Below are 16569 nucleotides of genomic sequence, written 5' to 3' on the forward strand. Positions count from 1 at the left end.
CCAAGAAAGTAATCAGTGATCACACAATCTATCATTACATGACAGTAAAAATAAAATTAAGATTTCTAGAGTGACTGGTTCATATTTCAGGCCTCTCACTCTCCTCGACACCAAGGTACAGTAACACACCAGCTGCTTTAATATTGGTGGCTGATAATGGTTCTCTCTTACCATAGACTCCTGGGGGCTTATGTATAGGGCTCGAGCTGCAGCCGCTGTGGGAACTCCTACGAGTCTTCTCGTATTTTTAAAGCAATTATTTTGAAGGCAATACCAAGCTGGTTGCCGCTTTAAAAATATGGGAAGACTGGCAGAAGTTCCCGCAGGGGCTGCAGCTCGAGCCCTATGACATAAGCCCCCTGAACTTTCCCCAGCGCCCGCTACAATTGTAATTCCGCTGATTTATGTACAAAGTGTTCTCTACACCTCTTATAATGTAAGCTCATTTGGGGGCATATATTTGATACTAGACCCTGAAAATTAATCCTTTTTTTTTCCGTTTTAATATATTCATTTAAATCGCCGTCGTCTTCGCATGCGCAACTGAATCACCAGCAGCCCCACCTAAGAGGGATCGCAGGATCCCGTTCCGGTGGAGCTGCCGCACTGAAGATAATGGGATGACGCCATCTAAAGAGGTCATTAGCTCACACATCTGCGATATCTCCTTCTTTCTATATTGGTACATCTGAGGGATACTTAATTCAACCCTTACACATGGGAAACAAAAGTTTCAGCATCTATTATTAAATAAGCCCCTTGGTCGGAGCCTTGTAATTGTTTGTGATTCGTTCATTTGCTGGTCCCCAATCGACCAACTAAAGTGAATGTCAATTATTCAGAACTAATTGTGATTGATTCAAATGGTAACAATAGGCAAATACTGCACTTTTAATGTACAAAATAATAATCTTCTTAAAAAAGTAAGGACAAACCAAGCAAAAAACCGCCCTACTGTTCCCAAATCCGGATCTGTCAGCAGCTACTGTATAAAGGGGTGGGTATGAAATACCGTGGTATCACATGAAACCTGTTTGGCTGCCTTCCTTACATACCAACCTGTGGTTTGTTAACAATATAAACAGCAAATGGATCTGGCTCTCACTGTATAGACTATTGTATTGGAATGGTAGACATTATCCACTGATACTATCATAATCTGCATCACCGCCCTGGAACCATTTATCCTAAGGTGGCCCCTTTCGCTGACATAACTGATACATGCAGCTGCTTTATGTCTTACAGGACCAGCAAATTACATTTGTTAACCATCTTTAAATGGCTGTGAGCAGTGAGTCATTCTTTACAGTATAGTTCACTGACCTGCAGCTGACAATACAGAGGAAGCAAGACTGGAAGTGTGGTAACTGTACAGTTCATGGTCAGGGCAGGTAGAACGGACACGAGTAGGGTCAGGGCCGCAAGCAAACAGTTAGGTCTCAGGCAACAGTCAGGTCAGTTTAAGAACATCAGATAGAATTTGTGTAAATCAATTTGGGAAAATGATCTGTTGCTCAGGCACCAGATAACAGTCTGAGTGGTCTAAACACTTAACATCATGGGAAGGCACTTATATACAGTTATTTATATAGCGGGGTTGGGTACGGGATGGCTGCGCTCAGGATCCCGACACTCAGAATCCTGACCTCGGCATCCTAACTGGGATAGAATGCCGGCAGCAACCGGTAAGCACCCTAACCCTAAACCTAAACCTAACACTCCCTCCTCGCAAACTAAACCTAACCGCCCCCCCCCCCCCCCCCCCGCAGTCTAACCCAAACCCCCCCGCAGCCTAACCCTCCTCCCCACAGCCTAACCCTCCTCCCCGCAGCCTAAACAGGGCTGTCTCTTCCATTGGGCTTTTAGGACTGTTGCCTAAGGGTCCAAAGCTTCAAGGGACCCTCCAGCCCTCTGCAGCTGCTGCCTGTTACTACATTTTTTTTTATTTTTAAAGCAATAGTCTGTGCTAGTAGTTGACCCCCCCCTTCCCATGGTACGCAGCCGCAGGCAGACTGTCCTCTGTGACACAGCTGCACCGTGTGTGTAGCGCTGACCAGATGCAGTTCGGTTAGCACTACACAGTGACTAACACACAGGTGCCTTCCGGCTCCCACAGTGGGTAATGGGGAGGGCGGCCCGGCCCGGGAGGACGGACGGAGGAGTGGATGGCGGCGGTGGTGATTCAGGTAAGTGTTTATTTTTTATTAGTCTACTGGGGTGTGGACCACTACTGGGAGCACTACAAGGGGGGTTCCACTACTGGGGGAAATACAAGGGGGGACTACTACTGGGGGAAATACAAGATGGGGACTGTCACTGGGGGAAATACAAGGGGGGGGGACTACTACTGGGGGCACTACAAGGGGGGGGGACTACTACTGGGGCACTACAAGGGGGGGGACTACTACTGGGGGCACTACAAGGGGGGGACTACTACTGGGGGCAATACAAGGGGGAGACTACTACTGGGGGAACTACAAGGGGGGGGCTTCTACTGGGGGCACTACAAGGGGGGCTACTACTGGGGGCAGTACAAGGGGGGACTACTACTGGGGGCACTACTACTGGGGGGCAATACAAGTGGGAGACTACTACTGGGGGCACTACAAGGGGGGGACAACTACTAGGGGCACAACAAGGGAGGGACAACTACTAGGGGCACTACAAAGGTGGGGGGACTACTACTGGGGGGCAATACAAGGGGGAAACTACTACTGGGGGCACTACAAGGGGGGGACTACTACAGGGGGCACTACAAGGGGGGGCTTCTACTGGGGGCACTACAAGGGGGGCTACTACTGGTGGCAGTACAAGGGGGGGACTACTACTGGGGGCACTACTACTGGGGGGCAATACAAGTGGGAGACTACTACTGGGGGCACTACAAGGGGGGGACAACTACTACTAGGGGCACAACAAGGGAGGGACAACTACTAAGGACACTACAAGGGGGAGACAACTACTAGGGGCACTACAAGGGGGGAACAACTACTAGGGGCACTACAAGGGGGGAACAACTACTAGGGGCACTACAAGGGGGGCACAATTACTAGGGGCACTACAAGGGGAGGGGACTACTACTAGGGCCACTGCATAGGGGGGGGGACTACCACTGGGGGCTCTGCATGGGGACCACTATTGGGGGCTCTATATAAAGGGCAATACTGGGGGTACTGCATAGGGGGGAGCTGCAACTGGGACCACTATTTAAAGGGCACTGCATAAGGGGTACCACTATTGGGGACACTGCATGGGAGTCTACTGCTGGGGGCACTATATAAGGGGCATTGCATAGGGGGTACCACTACTGGAGAAACTGCATTGGGGGGACTACTACTGGGGGCACTATATAAGGGGCGTACTACTGGGGACACAATAGGTGGGTAGGGGCCCCAGTGCATTGCTTTACCCAGGGCCCACACTGCTGTTAAGACAGCCCTGAGCCTAACCCTAACCCTCCCCCCCGCATCCTAACCCTAAACCCCGCCCCCTAGTGCCTGACCTTAACTCCTAACCCTAACTCTCCCCTTAACCTCAATACTTACTGTCGGGATGTCAGCGGTCGGGATGCTGGTGCTGGGAATTTGACTGGTGTTAGGATTCCAGCGCCGGCATCCCAGACTCCGAGCTACATCCCAGTTGCATACACATCTTCTGCAGCACGTTACGGAGAATATTTCACTCATTTACTTCAGTACCAGCCCCAGAGGAGCTTACAATCTATATTGCCTACCACACAGACATACACACTTGGGGTAATGTATTTGTCAGCAACAAATTAACCTACCAGCATGTTTTTAGAGGAGGAAACCCGGGCACCCAGTGGAAACCCAAGTAAGCACGGAGAGGACATGCAAACTCCACACATATAGTGATTCAGTCAGGAACTGTATTTAGAACCTTGGTACTGTGAGATATAAATGCTAGCCACTATGCTACTGTGCTGCACTTGGGCATATGTCTTAACTCACTTACTAGTCATTGTGAGCACCTAAATGTCTGGGAGAGCCTGTACTTGTGGGTGTTTGTTTGTGGATGCGGACAAGAAGAGGGTCATCATTATAAAATCTAATATATACTGTATTCACCTTGACTGTAAAATAACAAAATGAGAAGATACCAATACGTCTTGTTTGCAAACATGAGGGCACATAGGGGGGTTTCTGGTTACATTCGGCAATTGTTATACGTAATGACTGTTACCGTGTCCTCTGCTCTGACGGTGGCATCGGGTACCGTGATGCAGTTTCCATTTTTTTTCTTACAAAAGGAGACCTCCGGCACCGTCCCACAAGGATTGGTAAATGCTGCCGCCATTGTATTCATAGAATGCTGTATCCGTTGTACCGAGACTTTCAGCAACTCTGCAGCGTCTGTTGGAGAGATCGGAGGATTCATTTGCTGTATGCAGAACGTGAAGGATAATATAAGACCAGGGGCGTAAGTAGGTATTTGAAGTCCCAATAGCAAAAACGTTTGTAAAGAGCCCCTATGTACCACCTACTGGTGAAAAATATATACAACACGAGTAACTTTGGCAAGGAAGACTGGCCCCCCTCCTCAGCTCTGGGCCCCATCGCAGCTGCACCCCTTGTACCTATGGTTACCCTTGGTAGCTATACCCATGTATAAAACACTAAAGGACACTTATGTAAGTACACATGCTGTGAGATGAGGGAAGAAGAGTCTTTGCTCTTAGGTTTCTAAGCAACAGCACAAAAGACTGTATAATCTTCTGAGTATGATCGTTAAGATTCTTTTGACAGCTGCAAAAATGTATTGTCTTCAAATTAACAACGGTTATAGAATCCTTGCTGCTCTTTAAAGGGGTGGGAGGCACATTCCAGGAGGGTTAAAAGCACCGATTTAATGCTGTGAAGGCTATATCATAGGTGTCACTGACATTTCTGCTAAATAAACAGTAAAATCACTGCATATAAAATGTATTTCTTACAGGGCTCTGGGTGGTTTTTAAAGGGACATATTTGCTTCCGTCTGCTGTCACGGCACGTATTAAATACCTGCAGGAGAAAGGACATGATCAGGGCGCAGATCTCGGCATAGAAGGATCACATGATTAAAATAATGACAAATATCATCAATCGGGGCTTCTGTATTGTACCCCGTATTTATGCCCCAGTTACTATCATTTCTTATCACCGCATATGGCTGCAATAAGAAATTATGTATCGGCATTATGTAACAAGATTTATTTGTAGGGTGTTGGAGCCCATCCATGGGAAGTCTATGGGCCTGATGGAGTCAACTTTATTTCCATCCAAGGCTTAGTAAATAGACCCCTTAGTACTGTAGAATGGTGATAAATTTAAAGAGCAACTACAGTACACATGTATGATGGTTTGTACCGTTATAATGCTCACCTCAATGCATAGACAAGGCAGTAAGTGTTGGTATGGGAGAGATGCGCTCTTGGAAGCACTGATCTGTAAAACAAATAGTAATATAGTAGTACCGTACATATATTGCGCACGCTAAATGTATATAAACAGACGCTCATGGACCAATCACACAAGTATACAGACTCCAGGACCTCACAAGGAGAACATATCATGGCCAATCAGAATCAGTATGTCATACCGCCAGACCTAAGCCCGGCAGATGAAATACCGACGCCGGAAGGGAGGCAGCAGGAGATCCCGACGGAGGTAAGTAAACCACCTAACCCTCCCATCTCTCCCCCCTAACCCTCCTTATTGGTGCCCAACCCTAGCCCTCCCCCCCCCCTAATGCCTAACCCTAACCTCCACCCCGGGTTGCCTGACTCTAACCCCCCTACCCCTAGCCTAACCCTAACCCTCCCGGGGGGGTGCCTAACCCTAAGTCCCCCGGGGAGCACCTAAACCTAACCCTTCCCCCCGTGGCTATCCGCTCCCGACGCCCGGCTTACCTTCGTTCGGTATACCGGGCGTCGGGATTTCGGCATGGGTATGATGATAGGCGTCGGGACTTCGAAACCTATCATTCGTCTCTTGCCGGGATTAAACAGTCGGGAAACTGGCGGTCGGCATTTCGACTGCCGGGTTCCTAACTGTATCCCCGGCCAATCATATGCAGGGTGAACAAGAATTAAATTGGACAGATTGCTAAAGCAGGGTGTGAATGGGGCCCACCAGCCTGCGCTAACAATTGTCCAATCTATTGCCTAAATTATTATATTAACTTTACTTATATTTTTGTGACATTTATATGCACAATTATTAATGCGTTAAAAACATCAGTACGTTTTATAGGCGGTTTCAGTGTATGTTGTATACCTCTGATCATAACGTCCTTACACATTGGTACATTAAGAAATGTTTGACAGAATTTCCGCTAATCAAACATCCGGCCGATTCCCAGGGATGTGACGTTGGGGCAATAACGTGTTTCAGTTCTGTTGCACTTCGCTGTTATATTCTCCCATTTTGTGGCATTTATAGTCTATGGGATCAATAGACCGGATTCAGCAAGTAACGCAAAGGAGAGAACGCACGCATCCGTCCGCTGCGAGAATATGCTAATCAATGCATACGCACGGAGACCGCAGCACAAGATGTAGATGCACAGCCCCATATGAAGCTGCCAATCGCCCTTTACTCAAAGCCTGATGAATATGCAAAATAGCGTAAACATCGGTAACATCGAGAACCATCGACCACATTTGCATAATAGTGGTTGACCAGACCTCGTGCAGGATCTTGGCAACTTCCTGTGTGCACGGAGTCTCATCACTGCATCCGTCGCCGCACTGGCTTAATTATGGACGCCCCTAAAACGGCGTCCCAACGCACAGGAATGCCTGCGTTCGCCCCCCGTCACCACCCACAAACGGCACTTCCTGTCAATCAATATCGGAAGGGTTCTGCACACACGCTGCGTGTAGTCTGTGTACGCTTATCCGATCGCACTGGCTAGATCACGCACGCGCAGTGCGCTGCATGCGCAGTACAAAAACATCGGCCAAGTGCGTGCGTTCTCTCCTTTGTGTTGCTTGCTGAATAAGGCCCTATGTACTAAGCCTTGAGAGAAAGTGGACGGTGATAAAGTACCAAGCAATCAGCTCCTAACTGTCATGTTACAGGCAGTTTGAAAAATGACAGGAGCTGATTGGTTGGTACTTTATCTCCATCCACTTTATCTCTTTCCAAGACTTAGTACATGGCTATGACTACAGCTAGAACCACAACAGTCCTTCTTGTGTTGTGTTGTTTCCGAGAAGAACACAAACGATTGGAGGAATGATATGTGGAACCAATATACCTGCCCACGTACAGAACCAGGCAAATATGCCACCTGACCTAACAGTTTTTAAATATTCTAAACCAATGAAAGCTATTTATAATGTACCTTTCTTACTCTAGTTTAGGCAATTCAAGAAGGACTTCACTCAATATGGAGTTTTCCCATTAGCGATCCCTCCTTTAGACCCCCCACCTTAACTTACATTTACCACTTAGGCCAAAGCGTGAGCTGAAACTGCCTGAGCGCTGCAGGTGCTGGGAAAGTGGAGCAGCCAGGTAACACCGGAATGGTTGAAATGAGGGGTGTGTCTACTGGAAGAGGCACCTGATTGGACAGGTGCGGTGGTGAAAAAAATTTGCATGTTATCTGGCATTTCCATCTTTCCAGCCCATGTGGAGTCTGAAGATGATGGCTCCTAATTTAGCTGAAGCTGTGATAGTAAGGGAATGGAAGGTGGGAAAGGAGATTGGGAATGGAAGGAGGGAAGGGAGATTGGGAAGGGAAGGAGGGAAGGGAGATTGGGAAGAGGAGGAGGGAAGGGAGATTGGGAATGGAAGGAGGGAAGGGAGATTGGGAAGGGAAGGAGGGAAGGGAGATTGGGAAGAGAAGGAGGGAAGGGAGATTGGGAATGGAAGGAGGGAAGGGAGATTGGGAAGAGGAGGAGGGAAGGGAGATTGGGAAGGGAAGGAGGGAAGGGAGATTGGGAAGAGGAGGAGGGAAGGGAGATTGGGAATGGAAGGAGGGAAGGGAGATTGGGAAGGGAAGGAGGGAAGGGAGATTGGGAAGGGAAGGAGGGAAGGGAGATTGGGAAGGGAAGGAGGGAAGGGAGATTGGGAAGAGAAGGAGGGAAGGGAGATTGGGAATGGAAGGAGGGAAGGGAGATTGGGAAGGGAAGGAGCTTCTATCCCTGGGAAGAGAAGAAATGCTGTCTGGGCAGATCCAGAATCGCTTGCCCATGTTCCCTTACCAGCTGCTTAGGGCTGTTGGTCAGGTCATCACAGACATTAGCCTGGTAGCAGAGGCGTGCGTAGACGTCCGGGCCCTGTGGAATGTGCACCTCAAACTTCTTCTCCGCTGCCAAGTGCTGAAACTGGAATTGTGGCTCTGCTAGGGAGGAAATGGGATCATTAGCAGTATGATCTGCTATGTACAACCTGAGCTAACTTACAACTACCCGCTACAGTGTCCCTTCTCCAGGCATCATTTAGAGTTGGACACATTTGCGCACCAAAAGGTATGTGAAAAAACAAAAAGCAATCAGGACCTCATTCAGAGTCGGTCGTTGCGGCCGCACGGTCGTAAGGGAAAAGGGGCCGGATATGCATATGATAAACTCGCAAGTTGCATCGTTAAGATGGGATCGTTAGCTGGACGACCAAGGGGAGGATGCGGCCGTAAGACTAAAAATATGCCCCCTTCTCGTTCGCTTTACACGTCATCTCCGGGCATATAAGGATTAATCGTGACATCGGGAACCATCGGAGCTGGTCGTAGAGCTTAAGGTTGACCATACCCTCTCTTAAGCTCTACGATCATGTCAGTGTAAAATCCTCCCATGTCACATGTGCTATGACACTACTTTGTTAATTATGCACTCCCATAAAACGCCGCTCGCATAATTAGGCACGCCTGCGTTCGGATCTCCACTCCCCCGTTCACAAGCACCTTCCCCTGTTACCACTCACAAACGCCTCATCCTGTCACTCAAACTAACGACCTGGCCAAGTTCAAGGAGAGAGATATTTCCGAACGTAACAGCTAGTTTGCGCACGCGCATTGCGAATTTTACGCATGCGCAGTTTAGCGAACATTGGTGGCGTACGAACATGCAGGCCGCAACGACCGACTCTGAATGAGGTCCTCAGTATCGCAGTAGCCCAATTCAGCGGTGCTAAGAGGGGGCGGTTATAGACTGCCCTCTGTAGGGGGTCAAGAGTATAGGGGAGGCGTTATCTCGCCCCCCCCTTCCAGCAATGTCACAACTACGTCCCCTGGTGCGCACACTGTCATCATAGATACAGAACGAGGTAGTATAGCTATGCCACGCCGAAGCACCGAGGCCCCACCAAAGTCTCGGCAGCCCCGGGCCCAATGGAAATGGCAATAAGTAAGGCCAACAGATGGCTGCGGCTTCCTATAATATAGCCATAATGCAAATGAATCACAGTAAGTGCTATCAGATGAGAATTTAGTACATAGACAGTGACACAGAAGCAAATAATAGTATTGTTTATGGTCATTATAATGTTTCTTTGCACAAGCTCCCTAACAGCTGCAAGACAAACGTCTCCTAAGAGGTGTATCCGAGGACGCGTCTACGTCTAATTACGTTCGCTTACATATCATGTGACCCTTACTGTACTCGGCTCATGATTGCCCACTGTTTGGCCTCTACAGACAAAGGGCCTCATTCAGACCCACTCGCAATCGCTGAACGCTCGCAAGCAGGTCGATGTTGAGGCACTGCGCACGCGCAGTGGCCGCACTGCGCGTGCGCAAGCCTTGGAGCGAGAGGAAAATTATCTCGCTCTGGGGCTCACTACAAAAGGGGCGGCTGTCGATGGTGATCAACAGCTTGCACCATTTTGTAGGCGGGGTGGGGGGGTTGGCCAAACGAAGGCGTTCCCGAAGGAACACCTGCCGTTTGGGGCCGGCCCCACTGACATCACTCGTGATGTCAGTGGTGAGCTTCCGGCTCTATTAGAGCCGAAAGCTCACTGGGGCTTGCAGCAGACGAGACCCTACCACAAGGGTCTCGTCGCAGGTCGCGATGGTCTTGACCATCGCGACCATCAACCTGGCCGCTTGCTAAAGCTGTGGGTGGCCACCCACAGCTTAGCGAACGGAAAGGAGGCCGGCTCTTTACAGAGAAGCGGCCGCCCTCATTCAGAGCGAACGCTCGCATTTTGCGAGCGGCTCTGAATGAGGTCCAAAGTCTGCAATACACAAACACCAAGACACGGAAACATTTTCGTGCACACATGCAGAACGGAAATACGTATAGTACACACACAAAAAATGTCCAAAAGCTCATTTGTGAGTGATGGCCTCTATCCTCGGTACAGTTTCGAATAACCTTTGACATGGTTACTGACAGTAAGGAAAACAAAATAAAATGTTGTTCATCCGTTAAAAAAATACAAAAAAATAAAAGATCAGTGACGCAATGCAGCGACTGTCTGACCCCCAGGTGAGGGGGAGCTACGGCCTTATTGCAAAAATAACAACATTGTTTGCAAAAAAAAACCATGTATCTTACCGGCATCCTTGTTGGGAATGTAGTATTTTTTTGTAATGTTGACGCCATAGTTGGGTTTGGTTGAGAGAGTAACAGATATGTATTGCCCCGGGGCAACAGTCCAGCAGTCATACCGCACTTGCCACTAGAAAAAGAGTAAAAAATATAGATCTATGGGTTCATTCTGATGAATATCCGCTAATGAAGTTCCTTTTACTCTGTAAATTATGGATTCATTTTACCTTGGCCTTCCCTTGACCCTGCCATGTGACCGTGGAAGACTTCTCTGCTTTAGATTACGGACTTGGGCTGTATTTACAAACTGCCCAACTAGCAGCTTCACTACATGGCACAGCTGACTACCTGCTTGTATGTCACTTAAAAAAATAATTTGGAAAACTTGGCAGCTCCCACTGTCAGTGTCCTGCTGTCATCTACGGATACTATAACATTTTATCTTATTGCTGCCTCCAACCAATATTAATAAACATAGTACACAAACAAATAGCAGTATTCTATGTAAAATACAATATGGCAATTTGCTTTGATATATACATGCAATAAAGCAACTCTCACCTACCGTGACAATAAAACAATGATTCTGCTCTGCAGTTGGAGAGTGTTGGAGTGTACCCGCTGCCTAGTTTGCATAGAGCAGACTTATAGACATTTTGCAGGCTGAACCAAAAGTCATAAGAATACAGCATTAATTACTCTATAGTAATATATCACAGAGGCACGAGGCACCCCATGCCTCATTCCTCAGTGTTGTCATTATTTTACAGTTAATTGGTAGGCTGGACATGCATTAGCCCATAAAATGGCTGCCTTCTGTCTATGTGTGCTGGTAACGAGTTTACATTACGTCTGATAGGTTGTGTTTATTACTACAGGTGCCGGCTAGGCTGACGGAGAAATAGGTTACGCATCTGTCAGAATTAATCACTCACCAAGTTTATTTTAAGGCTTTTTTTCTTCAAAATACTAAATGAATGAAATGTGTTTCTGCTTTCTTCCAGTCCTTGTACATTAAAACCATGGAGCTCGGGGAGTCCTGTAATAAGAGACACACCTATATTATACGAGCAGCCTTTCTGAAGTAGTTACCACACGGGGTAAATTAACCAAAAACACAGGCTGATCCAACATAAAATTCCATTTCCATAGTACTAAATGGTTTCCTAATAGGAAACTCCTACAGCGTCCTTCAAAAATTGCCATCTCCAGTGTCCAGTGGAGGCAGCCATGTTGAGTTAATATTTATTCCTTAATGGTGTCACAAAATGGTTCCCTCTATGTGTGTAAATGACAGGTCCCCCACAAGCCTCTACTTTGCGCTGTGGTAGTTTCCAAAGAATTAACTCATTGAAAACAGTGGGCCTGATTCAGAGCCGCTCGTAAGCGGCCGCACGCTCGCTGCTGACAGGGGCTGGCTATTCAAATTCCTCGCTCGCACGGCAGACCATAAGGACGACCTCGATGTCTTAGCGAGCAAGAAAAAGGTGATCGCATTTTAGTGAAATACGGCCCCTTGCCGCTCGCAGCTAACGTCATCTCCAGGAAGTGTTTAAAGCCATCGTTAACATCGAGAGCCATCGGAAGCGCACGCACTGCTTGTGGTAGACCTTACCCTACCGCAAGCAGTGCGAGTGCTTCTTGTCAAATTACACCTACTGCCGCGTCATATGATGAACCCATGATAATTATGGACGCCCTTAAAACGCCGTTTTGACGGTGAGACACGCCTGCATTAGCAGCACCACTCCCCCGTTCACAAGTACCTTCTCCTGTTACCAGCCACAAACGCCATTATCTGTCACTCAAAGTAGCGCTCACTCATTGTTTTACGAGCGCACGATTTCCCATCGCGCAGACTGGTTCACGCATGCGTCTTTAGATCCGTACGCATGCTCGGACGGGAGAAAATCGCTCAGAGCGAGCGAGCGGCCGCTTTCGAGAGGCTCTGAATCAGACCCAGTGTACGATGGACCATGAACACAAGAAAATTGCGCTTGCTATAATTGCGCTCTGCCGTGCGCTTGCTACTACAATGGGTCTGAATTATGAATGTTTACATTCAAGTGTAAGTTTAAAAATGCTTATCGCTCAGCACAGTCCAGTCTAAGACACTACAGGTACAGTAGGAATTATGTTTAGTTCAGCTGCTTAATCGGATAATCCCACATATGAGTATATTGTGTTCTAGAAGGAGAAAACAGTTATCAGTCTGGTCTGGGCACCCATTTTCCTTTTTTTATTCTTAAAGGTCGTTCAACCTCATCTGGCCGATTCCAGACCGAATAAATATGTGATAAAACAGTTGAGGTCTCCAGCTACTGAAAGGTCTGAAGTCTGAACCCAGCTTCAAACATTATATTGGCACAGTGACAGGGACACAGAAATGAGAATTATAGACTGGTGTAACCTCTCAGCCCCGCACACAGTGGAGAACAAATAAACCACTCGCTCATGTACAGTTTCTGCAGGAGAGCGACCTGAGATTTGTGACAAGAAAGTAAAATAACAACATACTACATTTTCCTTCAATATTTTATCCTATTTATGTCTCCCAGTGTACTCTACATTTTTTTGGTTTATTAAATGCATTTAAAGTTGAAATCCCACATAAGTTTTGTACTGCTAGCAGAAAACGGAAACTGATTGACCTGCTATAGTAAAATCTGTGGGGAGAGATTTAATATGGCTGCCACTGCAAAAAACTGTTTCTCAGCTGGAAGAACGTGAGCCCCATTTAGCAACAAGACATAACCTCTTTAGCACTCGCTATAGGGATCATGCCCTGCTTTCAGTTTTAAGCAACGCTGTTGATCCAGTTGATGGTGGCCCCGCCCCTGTGGCATGATGTCATGCACTAAGGGGGCCTGGCCTGCACCAGGTGCTGTAACTCAAAGTTACGGCGCTGTTAAATACCAACGGCATATTCGTATCACTGCGATACTAAATGAAATATGCCGCTGGTCATAAGGATCGTTGTGAAACGGGGCCAGGCTTGCCTACCCTCACGATTTGGTCGGGGGCCTCCCGAATATCGTGTGTCGCTCCCGGCTACCGCCTGCCCCCCGGACTTCTAATAGAAAACCCCGCAGCGGGAGGGGGGGTGGGCGATGACACGTCCTCGTGGCCCCGCCCCCTGCTTCACAATGCCTTTAATTTCAGCATTGTGAAGAGGGGGCGGGGCCATGATGACGCGATCGTGTGGTCACACCCCTGGCCCCGCCCCCACAAAAAAGGAAGAAATGCCCGGCCACGCCCCCCGCTGTATGCAGACATTCGGCAAGTATGAAAGGGGCCTTTGGTTCCTGTTTGTTACCGGAAAAGTGCTACATGGGAGAGATGTAACAAGCAGTGTCAAGGGTGGAGACATGGACCAGTGGAGAAGTTGTCCATAGCAACCAATAAGCTTCAACTTATCATTTTAGAGAATGTACTTAACGAAGCTTATTGGCTACTATGGGCAGCTTCTTCACTTGCCCAATTCTTGTCACTGTTTGATACATCTCCCCCATCGCTTTCTCTGAGCCCGTCAGGCACCAAGTTACTTGGTTGTTTACATGATGACAGAGGGAGGACTAAGCAGAGTATTCTGCCATAAATGTGCTGACTCCAAAGCTGCAGACTACATCATATGCAATGTAACTTTGTAAATGATCTAATAACAAATTCTTAAAAAGGTGCGTATCCACTAGGTGATTAAATTGAGCGACTGAACGATAGCGAAATTGTTATCGTTCAATCGCTCATTAATCGGTCACAAAGCGTGAATTAAAATGTCGAAAACGACCAGTGATGCACGCTCCCTCTGCTCGTTTCAATCATCGCCTGAACATGATGGTCAATCTGTCAATAACGACAGGTTGGTCATGTTTGGTGCCTGCACTGAACGACATATCATTTAGGGTAGGCATGTTATCCACTGCACAGGATGGAGAACAATTACACGATTACAATGTTGTTACTCTCGTGTAGTGGATACGCACCTTTACAGCAGCTTGAATCAAAACACTACAGTAAGTACATTAGAACTGTCTCATTATATATAACCAGAGTGAATCTTATATATATATATATATATATATATATATATAATTTGCTTAGTCCCTTTGTCCGGAACGCTCTTTGAATTTAAATATCCCAAAGACTAATTAAGATATTAATGTGATTCTTTTGCGACGGTTTTCAATCAGCAATAAATTACAGAATTTGGAATAAAACTAAAAAAAATCGCCTAAAACCATAATAAATCCTTTGGTATAGCTAACCTAAAAATGTCAAGAAAACCACCAGAACACAGAGCTGGCACAGTGACCCGGGGGAAGCGTGATGGGGGTGACCGCCACCGGCTGCTGTTCTCACGCACTACTGGTGGTCTGTGCTCTCACATGGACCCGGCGCCCTAGCCATGTGCGGACACTGTTTACGTTCTGCCCAGTTCGGCTCCTGATTGGCCGCTTGGCTGCGTGACATAGCTATTACATAATGAGTGAGGGCGCGCGGGGGGCACAACACGTGAGGCTGCCATAGGGGGCGCTCTTCCCTCACCTACAGTCTCCAACATGTCGATTCCAGACTCGCAACTCCCAGCCAATCAACACTGGGTTTGCGCCTCGAAAGCAATGCTTCCCTGCTTTCCACGAGAGCAGCCGCTGATTGTCGGGAGGCTGGGAGACGGTGAGGCGGAGTAACAGTGCATTATCATTTGCATCTATAGGGGCTCAGCTTGCAATACCCGCTGGAAACGGTCAATTTTGCTTCAGAGTCCTTTTGCCAAAATAAATCATCACACATAAAATTGGCGAATGTTACAATGAAAAATCCCCAAAAACCATAAAAGGGCGTGGCTTAGTCGGTTAAGTTTCACACACATCTTTTATTACCCAATTCCATCGTACTAACATATGATCTAGCGATAACCTAGCAAAGTATTTTTTGGACGTATGCTCTGGGTCAGGGGCAGAACTATGGGAGACAATGGAGGCGCCTGCCGCCGGGCGCCAGCACTGAAGGGGCATCTCCTCCATTGCCCACAATATATTCACCCCACTTAAGGCTATTTCATATAAGTGTTTTTGTACATATGTGATAGATAGATAGATAGATAGATAGATAGATAGATAGATAGATAGATAGATAGATAGATAGATAGATAGATAGATATGCACCATATATATTTTCCCTTTTTTGGGGGGGGGGGGGGCACCAAATTATAGCTTGCCTCCGGACATCTGGCATGAACTTACGCCACTGCTCTGGGTTCAAATTGTCGAAGTGTTCACCACGGGCATACTAGTTATTGTGATAAAAACATAAAATTAATAATAAACATTGAACACTAGATGGCAGCATTTCCCTGGCTTACATCAAAATGTACTGTAAGCCTGTGAACTCTACTCTCTATGACCATGAAGACAATCAGTTTCTAATTATAGAACTACTACTACAAAGGACTTGTTGATTTATCTGGGAAAGACCAATGTACAAATACATAAAGTACTGTGTAATGCAAACATACCATTATAAATGCTCAACCAATCTATTCATGGAATTAATGAAATGTATTGACCTCATTTAAAATGTGCACTCATCTACTCATCATTTAGTCAGAGTTTGGTCCAGTTAGGGTGCAAATTAGCCCCCTTTGACCAACCAATAGGCCTGATTCAGTGTTGTATGCTATGGCCATCTCAGCTGCGCTCGCAATTCATTTGCAAAAATCTGCAAATGTCGCAGGCGCCTGAGATTTCAGTGAGAGGCATCGCAAGTCCAAGCAACTGCGTACAACTACGCAGTTCGGTCACAGATCCTTCGTATATCGGACTCCGGAGTATCCTATGGTCAGCAATCCCCCACCCCATAGCCTAAGCTTAACCTCCCCCCCACCCCAGAGGATGACCCTAGTCCCCCACACCATAGCCATAGCCTAACCCTAACCTCCCCTTGTGACTAACCTCCCACCCAGCCTGTAGCCTAACCCTAATCCCTAACCCTGACCTCCCCCTTCTGACTAACCCTAACACCTCCATCCTGTAGCCTAACCTTTACCCCCATACAACCCAGTAGCCTAACCCCCC

The 16569-nt window shown here is 47.3% G+C and overlaps 1 protein-coding gene across 2 annotated transcripts in view; it reads right to left on the reverse strand.

The window, feature by feature from the left end:
* Positions 1-16569, reverse strand: part of IL17RE (interleukin 17 receptor E) — an 81220-nt gene that overhangs the window by 17090 nt on the left and 47561 nt on the right. The window contains exons 4-9 of one of the 2 annotated variants that reach the window (XM_088473240.1): positions 11431-11534; positions 10502-10625; positions 8210-8349; positions 5382-5444; positions 4955-5021; positions 4204-4373 (exon numbers count right to left, since the gene is read on the reverse strand). In XM_088473240.1, coding sequence (XP_088329366.1) covers positions 4204-4373; positions 4955-5021; positions 5382-5444; positions 8210-8349; positions 10502-10625; positions 11431-11534 — 668 coding nt within the window. The remainder of the gene's footprint in view (positions 1-4203; positions 4374-4954; positions 5022-5381; positions 5445-8209; positions 8350-10501; positions 10626-11430; positions 11535-16569) is intronic. The other variant, XM_088473241.1, reaches the window with a different exon arrangement.

The sequence above is a fragment of the Taudactylus pleione genome, unplaced genomic scaffold, assembly GCF_031769625.1.
Source record: "Taudactylus pleione unplaced genomic scaffold, aTauple2 ptg000133l, whole genome shotgun sequence".
Classification (NCBI taxonomy): Eukaryota; Metazoa; Chordata; class Amphibia; order Anura; family Myobatrachidae; genus Taudactylus; species Taudactylus pleione.